Source organism: Elaeis guineensis, chromosome 7, assembly GCF_000442705.2.
Source record: "Elaeis guineensis isolate ETL-2024a chromosome 7, EG11, whole genome shotgun sequence".
Taxonomy (NCBI): Eukaryota; Viridiplantae; Streptophyta; class Magnoliopsida; order Arecales; family Arecaceae; genus Elaeis; species Elaeis guineensis.
In genome coordinates this window covers 70,979,377-70,996,764 of record NC_025999.2, presented here as the reverse complement: position 1 = coordinate 70,996,764, position 17,388 = coordinate 70,979,377, and the positions used below count along the sequence as shown (strand labels likewise).

Here is a 17,388-nt window from a genome sequence, read left to right as displayed (position 1 = left end):
AAGCTCGTGAATCAAACAGTACCCGAGATCAGCATATTGTTCTCATGCCACGCAGCCTATAGGGGGTAAAAAGAGCATATTATTCCAGAAAAAAACATACAGATCTCTACATTCTTAGCCTGTTTTCACAATTCTGAAGGGATTTCATTTTATATTATTTGAGAATTTCCATGTTAAACCTGCAAAGATCAAAATATTTTCCCCAGATCTTCCCCCTTTTTTTCCTCAATAAAAACCAAGAACAAGATAGTTATCATGCTTCTAAATAACTGTTTTTTTAAGAGCTTAGTATGAATTCCTGAAATTTAGTTTTATAAGGATGGCTGTGGATAGAATTGAAGGTACACCACTAATGATGCTGACCTATCTCTGCCCTAAAAATGTCCCTAGCAAGAACATATATAATCATCATAAAAAGACATCTCAATGCACAAGGCTTCCACGACTGCAAGGTCTGCACATCCTGACGCAAGAGGCATCTCAGTACGAAATTCTCTCCAAGCTCCAAAAGCAAGATAAGGTGTACTGAAAACAATAGATAAAGAAAAGGACAAACAAACAACTATGATTGATATACTGAATACCAGCACTTGAACGAAACATACAATCACCACAATTAATACGAGTGAATGTGCCAAAATATCAAGGCCACCTCATGCCCCAACTGAACTACAATCTCCCACCGTCACAGCATATACAAAATATCAGTGCAAAAGTAATCGTAGTACAATGGTATGTATACCTCATGGGTTAGCAACCCAAAACCAAACCCTCTTTTGGTGTAGAGGTGACACGAAGAATTGCCTGAGCACTTAAAGGGGATAGTTTGGCTTGGCAGAAGGCCTCCCAAGAACTTGCAGAATCTTCGCTTGGTAAGGCATGAGAATTCTCATAGACAGTTTGCAATTCCAATGCCAGTGTCCTAGCAGCCTCTCTTGATTCAGGAAGCTGATCACTAAGCTGAGATGCTGCAATCTGGATGAGCTTATCAATCCCGTATGCTTTAATTCCTTCCAGACCCTACAAAATATAGGCCAGTTGAGTGTGCTGAGCATGAAAACAAGCAAGCCACAGGTCCACTCGAATTATCAGTATTAGTACCATACATAACCTAAAACTAGAAGTTGTGAATTTGTTAACTAATGATGCAATCTTTAAGTGAACAACAGATCAATGAAAATGTTCAATTGAAAAAAGAGCCTAGATGATCTTCAGACAATAGAATGGTTTGGTAATATGAATAACAGAGAATGAAGTGGAAAATGAAAAAAGGAATGCAACATATATTCAAGCAATCTAGATAGACTTGGATTTCAAACTTCAAGGCTGTTTTATGTCATAAAATTTCTAGCAGCTGCTAAGGAGTCTTAATAATAAGTTTGCCTACAATCACACTTAAAAAGAAAAGCCAGAACCTCAAGTCTGCTTGAGGTTAAGCCTGTAAGCAAGGAACCTCAACAAATCCTAAAAACACGATAAGTATCCCCTGCATTGCATTTACCTCCAGAAAAGAGCAGCTGAAGTCTGCAGCTAATCTACAGAAGTATTAGTTGGAAAGGGTCCTAATAGCTACCCTTTTTGGATAGTTTAAAATCACCACTAATATGATAGTTTGAATCAAGGTCCGTAGTCTCAATACTAGGCACCACACAGGTACACTACCAGTTCGGTATGGTATGGTATGCACCTCATAACTCCTGGCCCCTTTTTTATCAGCCATATCACAGCACACACGAAATCAGGCAATATGTGTCGGTATGAAGTGAAACAAGGTGGCTTCGCTCAGCTACGGACCAGTTCTGGGCAGAACCAGCAAACCTACTTGGTTCTGCACTGAGTCGGTACAATTCACCTCCAACTGGGTGGTTTGTGTCGGTTTTGCAGTCCTCGGTTCAAACTAAGGTAAATGCACCTTTCAAGTTTCAACTGACAACTGAGAATGGCGAGGCACTCTAACCACTTCCAGCTTTTTACTTTTTTCAAGTTCCTGTAACATGTTCAAGGGACCAAAGTAAACCTTAGGGCCAATAGAAAGTTTTAAAGATTTACCATCAGTTCTCACGTTTAATGTTTTGACCTTTCTAACCAAAAAAAAAATCCAATAGGGAAGGAGAACCTAGATGATTCTGAATTCTGTTATTTTTGTCAAGGTTCAGATGGGAGCGGAGATCCTAGATAAATCAGAATTCTGCCATTGTAATCCTCTGGGTCAATCAAATTACCAACACTTGGATAAACAGTGAGAAAAATTTATAGGACCTTCCACTTGCAGAGGATTTACCCTTATGATGTATAATCCGTGAGGCTAACAACAGATAGAATGATACTGCGTGCTGTTTATTTGACCTATGGTAAATTAGTGCATAAAAAAAAATATTACTGTTCCAATCATAGTCCAAAACACTAAAGTTACACATATTACAGTTCCAACCATAACCCAAAAGACAGCTTTACAGCAACCCAACTCCAGCCTGAATGGCTAAGGCTCTTGTTATGTATAATATTATCATTCCAAGTTGGTTGAAAAATTATGTGTTCCTTCTCAGAATTTTCAAAAAATGATGCAACAAATAAGACATTTTCAGCATTTCAAAAAAGCAAAGCAAAAAGTGAGAAAATGAGTAAACAATACCAACATGCAGTGTCAGCCACATTAACCATCTTCAGGTACTCCATACTAATCAAGGACACATCCACTACCACAACAAGCTCCATGAAACTTTTTATAATGTTCCATCTGATATCCAGATCCTTTTGACAAAAGTCAAAAACAAACTCAAGATAGGGAACTTCACATTATCAGTAAGCTTTTGCTCCACATGATCAAACACAAGGTAGGAGTTTATTCCGTCAATTTTTATTTTCTACTGCTGCTAACTAGAGAAACCCCAGCTCCTCTATCTTGAAAAATTACTCTTTTTGCTTCCATTCAGGTATCATAAGTGCATGACTAAAAACCCACACTTTTATCTGCACTAAACAGGTACAATTATTGCACTCAAAGTTAAGCCTCAAGTTTCTGGAAGCAGGATTTAGATGATGAGACTAGAAAACATTTCCTGTGGTTCTCATCAAATCTCCTTTAAAGATTAACCTCATACAATCCTTCATTTCATGAGAGATCCTGGAGCGAGAGCTACATGAAAGCAATTTCTCAATTACATGTTACAGGTAATACCAACATGAAGTGATTTCATCCCTCCCCCACCCCCCCCCCCCCCGCCCCTGCATAAAACTTCAGATACAGTGATTATAAACTTTCAATTTCTGTGGAAACCATATGATGGAGGTTTCTCAATAATGAATGACAATCTGGACTGCAGATAGTGGATTCACCACAATAAAATTATACATGATGATTGTAAATTCAACTATTATATATTTTCATAGGGAAACCAAAGCTCTGGCATCACTATTAAAAAGTAAAAACAGATGAATAACCAAGTGACTTCTGAAAGGATGATTTTGACTGCACGCCACATTTCTAAAAAGGGTTCACAATTACATACAATTGAGCCATAATCTCATAGAGTTGGTTTCCAGAGAAATTCTTCTATAGCTACTTTCACTACCTGATCAAAAGTAGCTTTTGCATGGTTCCCACACGACAGGAACTAATGACCAGAAATTTGACAAAATGCTAGCCATAATATGACACAAATTCATAGAAGGTGAGTAACTTAGGTCCTAAACTTATTTCATATATTATTCAATAGCTACTTTCACTACCTGATCAAAAGTAGCTTTTGCATGGTTCCCATACGACAGGAACTAATGAGCAGAGATTTGACAAAATGCTAGTCATAATATGACACATATTCATAGAAGGTGAGTAACTTAGGTCCTAAACTAATTTCATATATTATTCAAAAGTAAGAATACCTGATGCAGAAAATACAAATTTGAAGAGAAAGGACTGGTCATTATTCTTTAAATAGCTTGAAGACAAAATTCCATATGAACCTGATCAATCTACATCCTCCACCACCCATTCAAATCTATCATAGTTCAAATCAAGATTTTACATCCCGGTAGGACGAGGGGCATCCCAACCTTCTTGTCCCATCCAATTCCTATGAGAAAATAGGACCGGAACAGGGTTGAGACTCCGAAACCCATCTATGCAAGGAGAGAAGAAGAAAGAGGAAAGAAAGAAAAGAAGATGAAGAAAGGGAAAAAGTGAAAGGAAAGAAAAAGAAGTAAACGCAAGAAAGGAAGGGAGATGAAAGGGAAAGGAACGAAAGAAGAAAGGAAACAGCAAGAAGAAAAAGGAAAATAAGAAAGAAAGGAAGGAATAAGAAAAAGAAAAGGAAAGAAATGAATGTAGAAGAAAAAGAAAGAAAAGAAGGAAAGAAAAAACAGAAAGGAAGGAAAGAAGAAGGAAAGAAAGATAGGGGATATCTACCAAAATGCATGACCAGAATTGTAATCGGGACGGAGACAGTAGGGCATCCCGCTGCATGGATATACCCAGATATCTCCATTCCATAAAACTTAAAACCTTAATTCCAATTTAACTAATTGACTCGACTTCCCAAGCAAGTAAATTGAATTAAAATTGATGAATGACCTGATGAATCGATAGGTCAGTGAGCTACAGGAAACTATTGCAGGATAAAATTTGGTATAAGCATAAAATTATATAACAATGTAAATATCTCTATTATGGCAGAAAAATTTCCAAATGCAGAACCTAGCTCAACCATCGAGCATAAATTTTTGCTGTAAGATATAAACTTACAAGTCGAGGTACACTCCTGCTAAAACACATAGATGCTTTTGCTCGTATCCGAGGATTCTTATTCTTCAGATATGATTGCAGTTTAGGCAATAATAAAGAAGGAGAGATACAAGTTGTCATTGCTATTAGAGCTGTCTCAGCAGCTTCACAAACGAAACGTTTGTCTTGCGAAGATTTGAGAAGCAACTGCAAAAGCTGAATCCAGTATATACAAACAGCCAAATAAGTATCTTTTAATAATTCGCATGGTACACTGTCAAGCATGTTACATATAGACAAGAGAACAATTTGGCATTAGGAACAGCTGAAAAATAGAATGACAGAAAAGGTTACAAAAAGGAAACATACCAGAGGATCAGATGAATCAACAACTGAATCGCTATAGATCTTAAAGATGTCTGCAGATGTCATAATTGCAGTCTTGCAGACAGCACTTCTAGGATTTTTCAAGGATTTTACCATCAAAGGAATCACAGTTCCCCTATTACCAAAGTATAAACAATAAAACGGCATTAAAAGATGTTAAATAAAGCCTAATCATATCTAATACAGAACTGTTTGTTGAACCAAAAAAAATACAACTAAATTATACATCTCAAATAAAATATTGCATAAGACAGAGACTTACAACATCTCAAGCAGTTTTTCCTTATGATATATTGCTAATTGGCGCACATTATTGAGTGCTTCACATATTAGAACCCAATCCTTTGAGTCTAATCTTGTTAAAAGTGTCTACATAAAATGAAGGGACATTAAAAACTTGTTATATATGAAAACACACTTAGAAAGTCTAGTATACATGGGACATACAAATAAAGCAACCAGGAATGTAAAAGGATTAACCATACATTAAGACTTGAATCCACATCTGAAAGATCTGTCAAGTTCTCAGAATCTATGTACTCAACCTCTGAATTTCCTGCCTCTACTCCATTATTCCCTAGACTAGCTTCTGAAACTTTGTTCAGGCATTTGTCAACTTTTTCATTGCTATTCTCAATGTAAGGCCTGATAAAGCTTCCTTTACTAGAACCATCAGTTTTCCTCTCCAATCCTGGAACAGGAAGTACATTGAGATCTCTGAGAGCCTTCCCTGACATTTTTTCACCTTGGAATCTGGGGAAAAAAGAGAAAGACAAGTAAGGATTGCATGACATACCAAATCAAAACCATCAAGCCTTGTCTCAACCAGATGGAACTAGTAAAACAGCAAATATAGGCAAAAATTGAGATGGCAAACATAAGTAGATTTTAACAACAAAACAAGACAAAACTGATATATTGAAATGCATAAACATAATAATCATATATTTTCCAATTAACTTAAAAATTGAAATAATAGTGATACACTATCTTGATCAAATTGTACATGTAGACTAGAACTGAGTACTTAATAATGGCTTCCCGCTGAAAAGCAAAAGAACCACAATAGATGAGTTGTTTTTGAGGAATGTGGAGGAGAAATAGAACCAAAATAAAACAAAGTATTGTCAATTTCCAAATGATAGTATGCATGGCATGCATAGATGCCTTCACAGATATTGTCAATTCCTAATAAAAAGTATGCATGTCACACATACCTGCCCTTAGTGGTATAGCACCATAAGTTATGCTCATAAAAATTATTAGAGTAAAATTACATAAGAATATAAAAAAACATGTAAAACTCAAGGTCCGCAATCTCGATACCTAGTACTATATCAATACACTACCGGTTTGGTATGGCCAATATGGTATAGTACTGATCCTGTACCAAGACAGCTCACAACCTTTTTCTCACTTTTTTATCACAGTACTGCATGAAACTGAGTGGTACGTGTCGGTATGGTATAGATGCACTCCAATTTTTGGATGGTACCAGGTGGTACAACACGGTTCCGCTTAGTTCAGGTCAGTACAGGCAGGTTCAGGGCCTGTACCAACGTGAATGGTGCTTCCATAACAGTTCCAACCTGGAATGGATCAGTACCAGTTCAAGGTTATACAGCAAACATTGGTTCTCCTACTAAGTAGTACCTATTAATGATTGATAGCTAGTTCTTGTGCAAAGAAAGGGATGGTTGCTAGCTCATTGTATAATATCACAAAGGCATTGTAATTTCCTAATTGGAATGATCTGTGCTAATAGGAAGCTCAATAGTGTCAAAGTGTTCAACAAAAGATGCATTATTGTTTCTGCAAACTAAATCAATGCAATGCACCATTGCATACTACATGGTGGACATGCTACAATCTGATGCAGCCAAGGCTATGTTTTGATGGAAAAGGGGAAAAAAATGCACGAAACAAGAAAACAGCGAAAAGAAGAAGAAACTCTCTTCTAGAGTTTTTTGATTCACTATCACCAAAATAAACTGATTACAATGTTGGCCAAGGGAGCCATATTTATAGGAAAAAAGTCCTAATCTAACAGCAAAAGGAATCTGAAACAAAATAGAAAAAAGAGTAAAATAATGATTAAGACTCCTAATTCGTCTAAAATTCTTCCGGACTCCCGTTGACCTGTCAAACACGAGAATCCAGCCCCGAAACTGATTGTGACAGCAAAGCATCAGGCTCGTAGAGCACGAAAAAAGCTTTCCGAATTGGGGTCATAATAGCGATTCTGATATCGGACGAAAGAGTTACATCCGTTCTAATGCGGCAATGTCAAAATCGATTTTCAAATACAATCAGCTTGTTTTCCGACCCTTTCGAGCCCAGTCCATCGAATCAAGGTATTGATCGGTTAAGACGTCTTCGTCACAATCGCTAATTGTTCCGATCACTAAGTATGCTGTCTCTTTACAAGTTGTTTTATTTTCCCTGAGATATATAATTAGTTGGTACACTTGAAAAAAACTTGACATGATTTGTTAGAATTCTCTAGCATACCAAGTTAATTTTGGCCCAAATGCTACTGTGAGAAGAATGATCAAGATGCAAGTCTATGGCATACAAATATATATTTGTTTTGGTGACTTAAGAGTTAAATCAACTAATCATTGCACGCAACTAAGACAAGCTCCAAAATAACTTCAACATATAATGATGGCTTGAGATCAACTAAAAATTCTCATAATAAAAAACAAAAGCAATCTACAGCACACAAGTACCCAAATGGTTTAAGATACAAAAAAAGATGCTCTATTTCATACTACTTTTCTTCTAAGAACAAAGGTAGGAGCACCAAAATGTATTCATAAAAATGATGAAAATTTACCTACGTCAAACACCTGTGGAAACACCTCCCAAGATTTGAACACATAACCTCCTCCAAGTGAGAAGGGTGCAAGCACAAGGCTATAGCCCCCCTACCATCATTATACTACTTATATAAGTCCATCATGTCCAAACTAGCAACTTAGCAACCATACTTAAATGGTACTGATTAACAATTAACTGTATGGGATGTTTCCACTAGAAACTAGGCGAGGCTAAGAGAAGAACATGACAGCAAGAAAAGAACATGCTAGTGAGACAATAAGATCTAAGGAACAAGATAACCATATAGCATCAAGACCATACACTGCACAGTGTGGAGGGGGATGACGAAAACATGAGATAAACAAAATGGAGGTGACAATATAAAGGTGAATGAGGTACCACTGAAAGGGAAGAATGATATCAGGTAAATACGGAATCTTTTGGATTACTTATTAGATATATTGTTTTGCTTAGTTTGGTTCATAATTGGCAATCCACTCTTATTAAATGAATTAAGTTCACTTCTAGTTTCCTAATAGAACTAGAGAAAATGTATATAAACCCCATTGATTTGGATTCTTTGAAAAATACAAGATATATATGATTCATTGAGGTAAAATGATTAGAATTCATTAAGACATCTCAACTCGACTCAACTACCTTAATCCCAAACTACTTGGGGTCAGCTTCGCATGTCCTTTGCCTCCATTCTGCTCTGTTTAAGATTCATGAGACTTAACAAGATAAAAATGATATAGAAACATTTCTTAAGAGTTAGAGAAGAAGATGAGAAATTTTGTTACAAGTAGAATAAACCTTAAAATACGATTGCTAATTTGTGCATCCTTTCAGACTAATATGAAGTTATGAACAGTGTAAAAACCACTTTAATCTGGACCATTTCAGAATTCACTTATGATATAGTGAATAAAGCAACTATTATTCAGCAGTCAGGACTCATGCCGGCAACACAGCTCCAAACTCATGGCTTAAAAATTTAAAGCAAAAGCTGACCGAGGACAACTCGCATGAGCATGGTCGCAGAGAATATGTCATGACTACCATTTGTAATAAACAACAGAAATAATGACTCAAATGATATGCTCTGAATTAACTGTGCAAGGCTTATCGAAAGCACTGCTGGAAGCATGGTTGCTCTGACTGACATTCACCAGACAACTTGAGGATCCAGCAGGTGCCATACATAACATGCATCAAAACATGTAGATGTGCAATGCGTCATCAATGGTTGTGCCCTCATGTGCGCATGGACATGAATCTGAAGCCTATGTGCCAGTGTTGCACCAGACTATCAGAGTGGGCCAATGAGAATTGCATCAGATGCACCTCTAACACCATTATCTTAGATCATAAACATTAATGAACAAATCAACTCTCAGCAATTCCAAGTTCAATTGAACAGTGACACAAACAGTAACGTATAGTGCATGTTTATAGATAAAAGCCAGGCTGAAAAGATACCAACCCCTAATTATGAATAATGTCAAACTTAAAATGTGCCAGATAATCCTCTTATGAGCAAACATACAAAAGCAACAATAACCATATATCTACTCATATGTTTTTAGAATTACTAGCCTAAGCTGAAAAATTTGTTTGTTATGCAGCAAAATAAACAGGAAATATTTTATGTATTAGCATTACAGAATATGAGGAAATGCCTAAACTATTTCTTCGAGATCTGAGATTATAATTTTGTTTCTCAAAACAATGGAAAATTCACAAGTACTATGCTTATATAGAAGTAAACAGAACATTAGCCCAGACCTGAAGAGACAAATTGAAAAAGATTTAATTCACCCGAGAGAGGGAAGAGGGGGAGACAGAGAGGAATAAGGGAGGCAGGACTACAGATTGAGCCACATTCAGAAATGACAAAAAAAAAAAAAACTTCTGCATATACTGAAGTTTCTTTTGCAACAGGATACCAAAAATCAGAAGATCCCAACCAGAGTTTGATCAAGTTGCTGGCACTGTGGCTGAATACCGATGACAGTGTTGATGACAAACATTCAGAATTACTCAAAATAGTGTACAAAGCATCTCTACATATGTGTGTTTCTTTGTTACAAAAGTTTTTTTTTTTTTTTCTGAGCAATGATGATGTATCATCAACAAATTCAAACCTTATAACGACCAATGAAGCCACAAATTGGATGCGAATTGTCAATTAGAAAGATCATAGATGAAGCATGCATTCAACAAGTGAAAAAGGAAACAACTCCAATGTTTTAAATCCTGACACAATAGGGGCATCCCGGCTGTCCTGTCCCATTCTTTTGAGAAAAGAGGACCTGGATACGGGCACAACCCCAAAACCCATTCACATAGGAAAGAAGAAGAAAGGAAGGTAACAAGAAGAAAAAGGACAAAAAAGAAAGGAACAAAAGAAGAAAAAGGAAAGAAAGAAAGAAAGGGAGAAGAAAAGAAGAAAGTAAAGAAAAAAGGAAGGAAAGTAGAATAAAAAGGAAAGAAATAAGGGAAGGAAAAAGAAAAAGAAATAAAGAAAAGAAAGATGGAAGAGAGGACAGATGGAAGAAGAAAAAGAAAAGAAAGACCGGAAGGGAGAAGAAAAAGAAAAGAAGAAAGGAAGAAAAGACGAAAGAAAGGAAGGAAAGAAACAAGAAAAAGAAAAAGAAAAAAAAAAAAAAGAAGGAAACAAAGGAAAGAAATGGAGGGTAGCTACACTGATGCTCGACCGAGATGGAGCAGGATGGTGGGGCATCCCATTCTTTGGAGAAACTGGGATACTCCTGTGCTGTAGCATTTAAAACCTGACTACATAAATGTAATGGGGCACTATAAATGGCATCTATTTCTCTAATATGCCTTGATGCCTCCTAGAAATATACAGGAGCACTGGCCAACAACATATACTCATCACACCCAATGTAATGCAACAAAGGAATTAGATGTTATTACTAACTATTATAGTGTCACTGTCAAACATATGATGCTGCCATTCTGTAAAAGATGAAACTATTGAATGAACCAAACAAAAAGAAGTAATGTTGAATGTTAATCTGTGCTGTCCCTATCCCCGAATGGGTGATATTTGGTCCAAATCCCTCTGTCATGGAACAACCTGGTTAATAAGTTATTGTCATCAGAGTTTGCACAAATTCTATTCTCACTATATGGCATTCCATTTAACTACAAGAGATGCAAAGATTATCTGACGCTATAGGAACATTGTGTACAATGGCTATTATTAGTCTTCATAGAAGCTGGATGATGAAATGAAAAGAATGGTTCTCTAATAGCAGTATCTGTACAATTGTTACACAGGGAAAACCATTTGCGGTTATGCAACAAATTTCAGTACTACAGATGTGCAAAGATGATCAATGAATTCTTATCAGAAGAATAAATCATATGGGGGGCTTTCAATCATGATATTTGACCCACCACTATGTTTTCTGCCCCATATGTTCAACTGGGTGCCAGTTAAATGTCACAATAACCAGTAGCACTAGCTAAGAACAACCATTTAGATCATAAATTTCCTGTCATATCACAAACATGAAGGTCTGATGTTGTTTAAGATTGGATCAAGCTGTAAATCATAAAGGGGCCTACACTGGATTCAATCATGAATTAATCGTAGATCATAAGATCTTTTCTAACGTCTTTCAGAAATTCCTAAATATAAAAGAAATGTGAAAATTGAAATACAAGTCAACCATAAAGTGGATGCATAAAGAATAAAAAGCACGCATACAAGTTTAGTTTTCACCACTTTAGGCTCATATATAGTATTTCTAATGGAACAAACATTTTGTTTGGTTATTCAAAATGTTTATATACTAATTATCAATTTAGTTGTCTTGTATTTAGTGGTTAAAATTAATCTCTGAACAACGTTGCAATAAGGATCTATTTTTGGGACTCCCCAGCCCATCAAGGTTATATTCATTATCTGCCTTGTCTTTAACTCCAAAAAGAAAGAAAAATTATTGAATTCTTATACATACATACATGTGTGTGCATGCATGCGTGTGTGCGTGTGTGTGTGTGTATTATAAAACAGAGGCTCTGCCTTGGGAGAGCTTTCCGTGTGCCACATATTTTAAATATCCATCTGCCATGTGTGCTGTGGTTGACAGTTTTGTAGTTTAGAAGCAAAACGAGGGTATTTGGTGAAGATCTATTTATGTTGCTGTTTCGATCTTGGTGATTACCATGTATTTTTTTCAAATGTCCATCTGCTACGTGTGTTGCGGAAGGCAGTTTTGTAACTTAGATGGGAAAAAAGGAGGATATTTGGTGAAGATCCATTTATGTTGCCATTTCGATCTTTGTAATTAAAATTTCTGCCATGTGTTGTGGATGGCAGTTCTATAGTTAAAAAAAATTTATTTATAATAATTTTAGAAGATTAATATTGTTTAATAATATACTAATGCATTAATTAATATTTTATTACAAATTAATAAAAATATTAATAAAATAAAATATTTTATATATTAATAAATGGATAAATTACAAAAATCCCCCTGAGGTTTACATTTATTACACTTACATCCAATAGGTTTCAAAACCTACACTCACATCCTTGAGATGTAACAATGTTAGTCAAACCGTTTCAAAAATATTAAATGACCAAATTATTCTCCATTATAAATAAGTAAAAAGAAGCCATCCCAACCCTTTTTCACCAAATGGCAAGCAAATGACTACCTCATTATCGCCCAAATTGGAGGCGGGGGTGGCTGTGGCGGCCAGAAGATCGTCGGCGATGGGGGTCTTGAGGTGGGCGAGGCCGAAGTCAACGATCTTGGTGGAGAGGCAGGCGTCGAGGAGGATGCTGCTGGGCATGATGTCCCCATGGATGACCCAAGGGGTCGCACATGGCATAGAGGCACTAGAGGCCACGGACGATGTCGAGCGCCATCGAAAACTGGTGGCCCCAGTCCATGAGCTCCAGGCACCATGGGTCGAGCAATGTGTCCTCGAGGCTCCCATTGTGCATCAGCTCGCACACCAGGAGCAGCCTCCGCCCTGTCCCCATGCTGGTGGCTAAGGCCTCCACCACCACCTCCTCTTCACCTCCAGCCATTGCCGACGGCGCTTCTCATTGGTGCTATAGTAGCCGAGGGGAGCCACCACCCATCCACAGTCTGGGAAGGATCCCATGGTGAGCATCTTGCCAACAAGGGCAAGCTCGTTTTGAAACTCACGCTCCCCTGGAGGGAGCCGAAGTCCATAAGCTTAACGGTGATCTCCTGGCCGAGGGGAGGGCGTCATGAAATATGGGGCTGAACCCGCCCTGGCCAAGCTTGTGGGAGGAGGTGAAGGAGGTGGTAGCGTGGCGGAGCTGAGAGTAGGCAAATCGGCGGAGGGGGCTCCAAATCAAAGGGGGTGGTGGGGGCGGCACTACTGTGGGCCAAGCGGCGATAGAGAAGCATGGCCAACATGGGGGCAATGATGGCGAGGGTGTGCTCCTAGGTCATTTCATATAAATTTCTCTTTCATTCTAAGTAATACCATATAAATTTCTATTGAAGGCTATTTCGATCATTTTATAAAAATTTTATTATGTGGCACTAGGATCCCGTTTAGGATTAACGGGCTGCCTAACAATACGGATTATATTATAGACTTGAAATAAATATGAAGGGGCTAGGTGTAGGTTTTTAAAACTACTGGATATAAATGTAATTTCGACCTAATCTCAAGAGGGTTTTTATAATTTATCCTTAATAAAAAATATGTTAGTTTTAAAATAACTACATGATTAATAAAAATAACATTTTAAATATTGTATATTTTCTAAATAAAAGATGTATCCCACGTCACATGGGTTATATGCTGGTTTAATATTATATAGACTATATACTAAATGAATAAAAAAAATGGCCCAAATATTATCATGTACACCAGAATAATAACTAAAAGAAGTTTTTATAGCTAAGTTTCGGCTGAAACTGCAGAAACCCGAATCTGGGGGTCATTTTGAATTAGATCTGGGCCGAAATAGATTGATTTTGGGCAAAACAGATTGATTTAGCCAAAATGGATCAATTTTGACCAAACCTTCAAACCTTGATTTAAATATTGTGATCCTAAGCCGATCCTGATCCAAGGATGGGATCCAGATTGTTTAGGACCATTTTGACCTGGATCTTCAGATCCAGATCATCAATTGAAAGATTTTACAACAATGTGAAGGTCTAACAAAACCAAAATTGATGTGTATCATGACTATGCCAACTTATTGCGTAAAGATTCCCCAATACAGAAATATTACTATATAAATCGTTAGAAAAACCACTGGAGTTGTCGTCAACTCCAAGTTTATTGTGTAGTCATAACCTTTGGAAAGAAAAGCATTCATTAAAATCATCTTAGTTCATATGTGTTGTTTTACATATAAAAGCTATAGTTGGGTGTAGATGGCTTCAACTTTTACATTCGTGGTGCAAGGAAGGAATGAGGATAATATGAGTTCTCTTTTCATAAAGAATGTGTTTCAGCTAAAAGAAAGAATCTATCTTTTCACTGAAATGGATCTTTTAATTAGTTACAAACTATTTAGGTGGCTAAATGACCAACTTCTACCATTATACTTCATGTCATAAAAGGATGCAGCATTCCCAAACCACATAATGGAACAAGTAGATTGCCAGGTCCTTATCTTACTAGCAGTCTTCTAATGATCCATCAGCTATGCAATATTAGAATATTTTCTAAGACAAGCACTATCTGCAGCTTTAAATACTAATCATGAGCCTCAAGGATGCATGGTATGAGAGAGACACAAGTGTGCAAAAAGGCATGGTCTGCAACAACTCAAGATTATATATGTGGGCAAACAACTCACAACCCTACAATCCTTAAACTATCTTCAGCCATGAAATATCTTGCATGGACATGGAATGTTTTCCATCACTGCATGAATGAGACTTCATGTCCAAGTAATGTAGGTCCTTAGAAGATATTGTAAGGTTAAGCAGGTCATGCAAATAATTTGGCTTGACAGCCAGCAACAATGCACATTGCAAGACAGCTTCAAGTTGCACAATTAATAACAATGAGATATTGGTTGGAAAAAATGAAAAAACTATAATATAGCATATAAGCTTCACCAAGAATTGAGGTGGTGAATTTATCATAACATAATCTTTTCCAGCAATCCTCTAGTTATATTTTCTCATTGTGGCGATGAAGTCATGTTCTTGATTGTGTATTCTTTGAGTTAGTGTCATAATCCACTAAAGTATAAGACAATTATTGTAAGCAATAAATTTGTTGTTGCCTGCATTAATATTTGTGATAGGTTTTATCTTTTAGTTTAAAAGGGTAGGTTTTACATAAATTTACGTGTTCTATTTGGATCTTCACATCCACAAAAGCAACATCTTTTTACTGCAAAACTTTAGCAAAACATTTGTTTCTTCCTCGATTTAATTTTAGTCTACAATGTCTCAGTCCGTTCAAGTACTTAGAACATTTTCTTTTGTTGCAGTGAATCTTCTCCATCTCTGTAGCTATAGATCTCTGTCCTGATCCATTATTTGGACAGTGGCATCCATCCATGTCATTAATTATAACAAGGATAGTTACTGAACCGAATTCTTAAAGACAATCTTTTTGCCAAGACATGAATCTCAAGCCTGTCAGGATCTGATGTGTGGCCAGTGTTGCACTGGACCAACAGAATGGTCCAACGAGCATTGCATCAAAGGCACCTCCAACCCCATTATCTTAAGTATTAGTTATCAAATCAAGTCTTAGCAACTCCATGTTTCAATCAAACACTGAGATAACCAAAAAGTAACTCAATTTACATGTTTTAAAATCAAATAAAGGCCGAGAAGATACCAAACCATAACTATGGATGATTTAACATTCAAAATGTGCAAGATAATCCGCTTACTAGGAAAAATAAAGAATCAATGGCCACAAAAATCAGATATCTACTCATATGTTATTAGAATTACTCGCCTAAGGTGAAAAGGTTGGAATGTTATGCAGCATAATAAGACAGGAACCATTATATATATTAGCAGTACAGAAATATAAGGCAACGACACAAACTAGTTGTGCAAGATCTATAATTATGATTAATTTTCTCAAAACATCAAAAACTCCACAAGTACGATGATGCTCATACAGAAGTAAACAGAAGATTGGCCAAGCCTTGAAGTGATAAATTCAACACGATCTGGTTCATGAGCGAGAGGGTGGGTTAGACTTTGAAGACGGGGGAATCTTTGAGATCTCTCTCGGCTTCTTTGGGCTGATTTCCCGAAGAAGAAGAAAATTAGAAGAAGAAGTAAGTCCTGGATCTGGATTTATGGGAGGGAATGAAGGAGGGATCGAAATGGAGGGATCTTAGAGGAAGGAAATGGATCTAGGGTTCTGGAAAGGCACGGAGACAGAGAGGGAGAGAGATGAAGACTCACCTGCTCGAAGAACTCCCCGGCGAGGGTTTTGTCTCCGTCCGGACCGCTCCGTTGCACAGGACAGAGTGGAGAAGAGACCAAGAGTAGGCCCAATAAGCGACCTGAGTTTTTTCCTTTTTTTTCTTTTTTTTCCCCCACGAACCGGCCGGCCTTCTTGGGTGACAGCAACCAATATTCTCTTAATAATTTATTAATAAATAATTCTTGAATCTCTTTTGGATTTATGTTTTGTGTGCATGATTCTTCTTGGTCGAGGAAAATCATTCAATAATTCATGTATTGTATGTAAACTTATTGATTTGTGACCAATATATCTGTCGCTGATTCAAGAAATCTTTATGAATTGCATATTAATCATGAAATCTCCATGCAAGTCAACAACATTAATTTTGTAAACAAAAATTAATATAAAGTTAAAGGCAATAAATACTAAAAATTTAATTATAAATATTTTAGTCTATTAATATTTGGAGCTAGATTATAATGTACAATTTTTAACTTTATGGTAATTATCATGACCAACATAAATTGATCATGGCTAGTATCTTAATTTGTAGCCCTATCAAGCACCCTATTGTTATATATAGAAAATCTAATTTTTCTTAATTGACATAAATTGATAAATTTTAATAAATTAGTTGATATAATATAGTATTGTGGCTGTCTCCACTGTGTCCTGGCAGTGGACAAGAATAGCTTTGCTGTGTAGAAGACTCTGATGACGGCAAAGAAAATTATCCAATCCATTTTTAATATGGAGGGATTGAGCATATTCTCCATTAGTAATGCAACATCTCTTCTAAAGGATATGAAAAAGCTGAACAAGTATATTTGGATGAAAGTGACAACAGATGTTAGATCTGATACTCAATGAATTATGTCAGAAATGGAGAAATCGAAAGACTTTCTTGAGGTATCAAACTACAAACACTGCAAAGCATCCTCCCATAAGCTTCATGACGTAACTTAATAAATGCCCACATTAGTCAAAAACTACTTGATTTTGGTTGATCTTAGTCCTACTAATCC

At 36.6% G+C, this 17,388-nt stretch overlaps 1 protein-coding gene across 5 annotated transcripts; it reads right to left on the bottom strand.

The window, feature by feature from the left end:
• Window positions 1-539: 539 nt before the first annotated feature.
• On the bottom strand, window positions 540-16,512 carry LOC105048974 (uncharacterized). 5 transcript variants are annotated; one of them, XM_010928493.4, is made up of 7 exons: window positions 16,360-16,480; window positions 8,591-8,645; window positions 5,593-5,860; window positions 5,370-5,476; window positions 5,090-5,222; window positions 4,742-4,936; window positions 540-1,020 (listed from the first exon to the last, which is right to left on the bottom strand). In XM_010928493.4, exons 3-7 carry the CDS (start codon window positions 5,842-5,844, stop codon window positions 751-753), a joined length of 957 nt encoding a protein of 318 aa, XP_010926795.1. In that variant the 5' UTR covers window positions 5,845-5,860; window positions 8,591-8,645; window positions 16,360-16,480; the 3' UTR covers window positions 540-750. The 5 variants fall into 5 exon arrangements, with proteins under 5 accessions (XP_010926795.1, XP_010926798.1, XP_010926797.1 ...); XM_010928496.4 differs by having other exon boundaries at window positions 8,591-8,640; window positions 16,360-16,425; XM_010928495.3 differs by lacking the exon at window positions 8,591-8,645 and having other exon boundaries at window positions 16,360-16,512.
• Between the last annotated feature and the right edge of the window lie 876 nt (window positions 16,513-17,388).

Bases quoted from the DNA above. Each gene is read 5' to 3' on its own strand.
- LOC105048974 (XM_073261076.1), bottom strand. From the start codon at position 12,885: ATGGTGCCTGGAGCTCATGGACTGGGGCCACCAGTTTTCGATGGCGCT. The intron at 5,861-12,631 runs GTAGTCATTTGC...TTTTTTCCCCAG, and splicing joins CCAATTTGGGCGATAATGAG to ATTCCAAGGTGAAAAAATGT. The intron at 5,223-5,369 runs GTAAGTCTCTGT...CTTTGGTAATAG, and splicing joins GAAAAACTGCTTGAGATGTT to GGGAACTGTGATTCCTTTGA.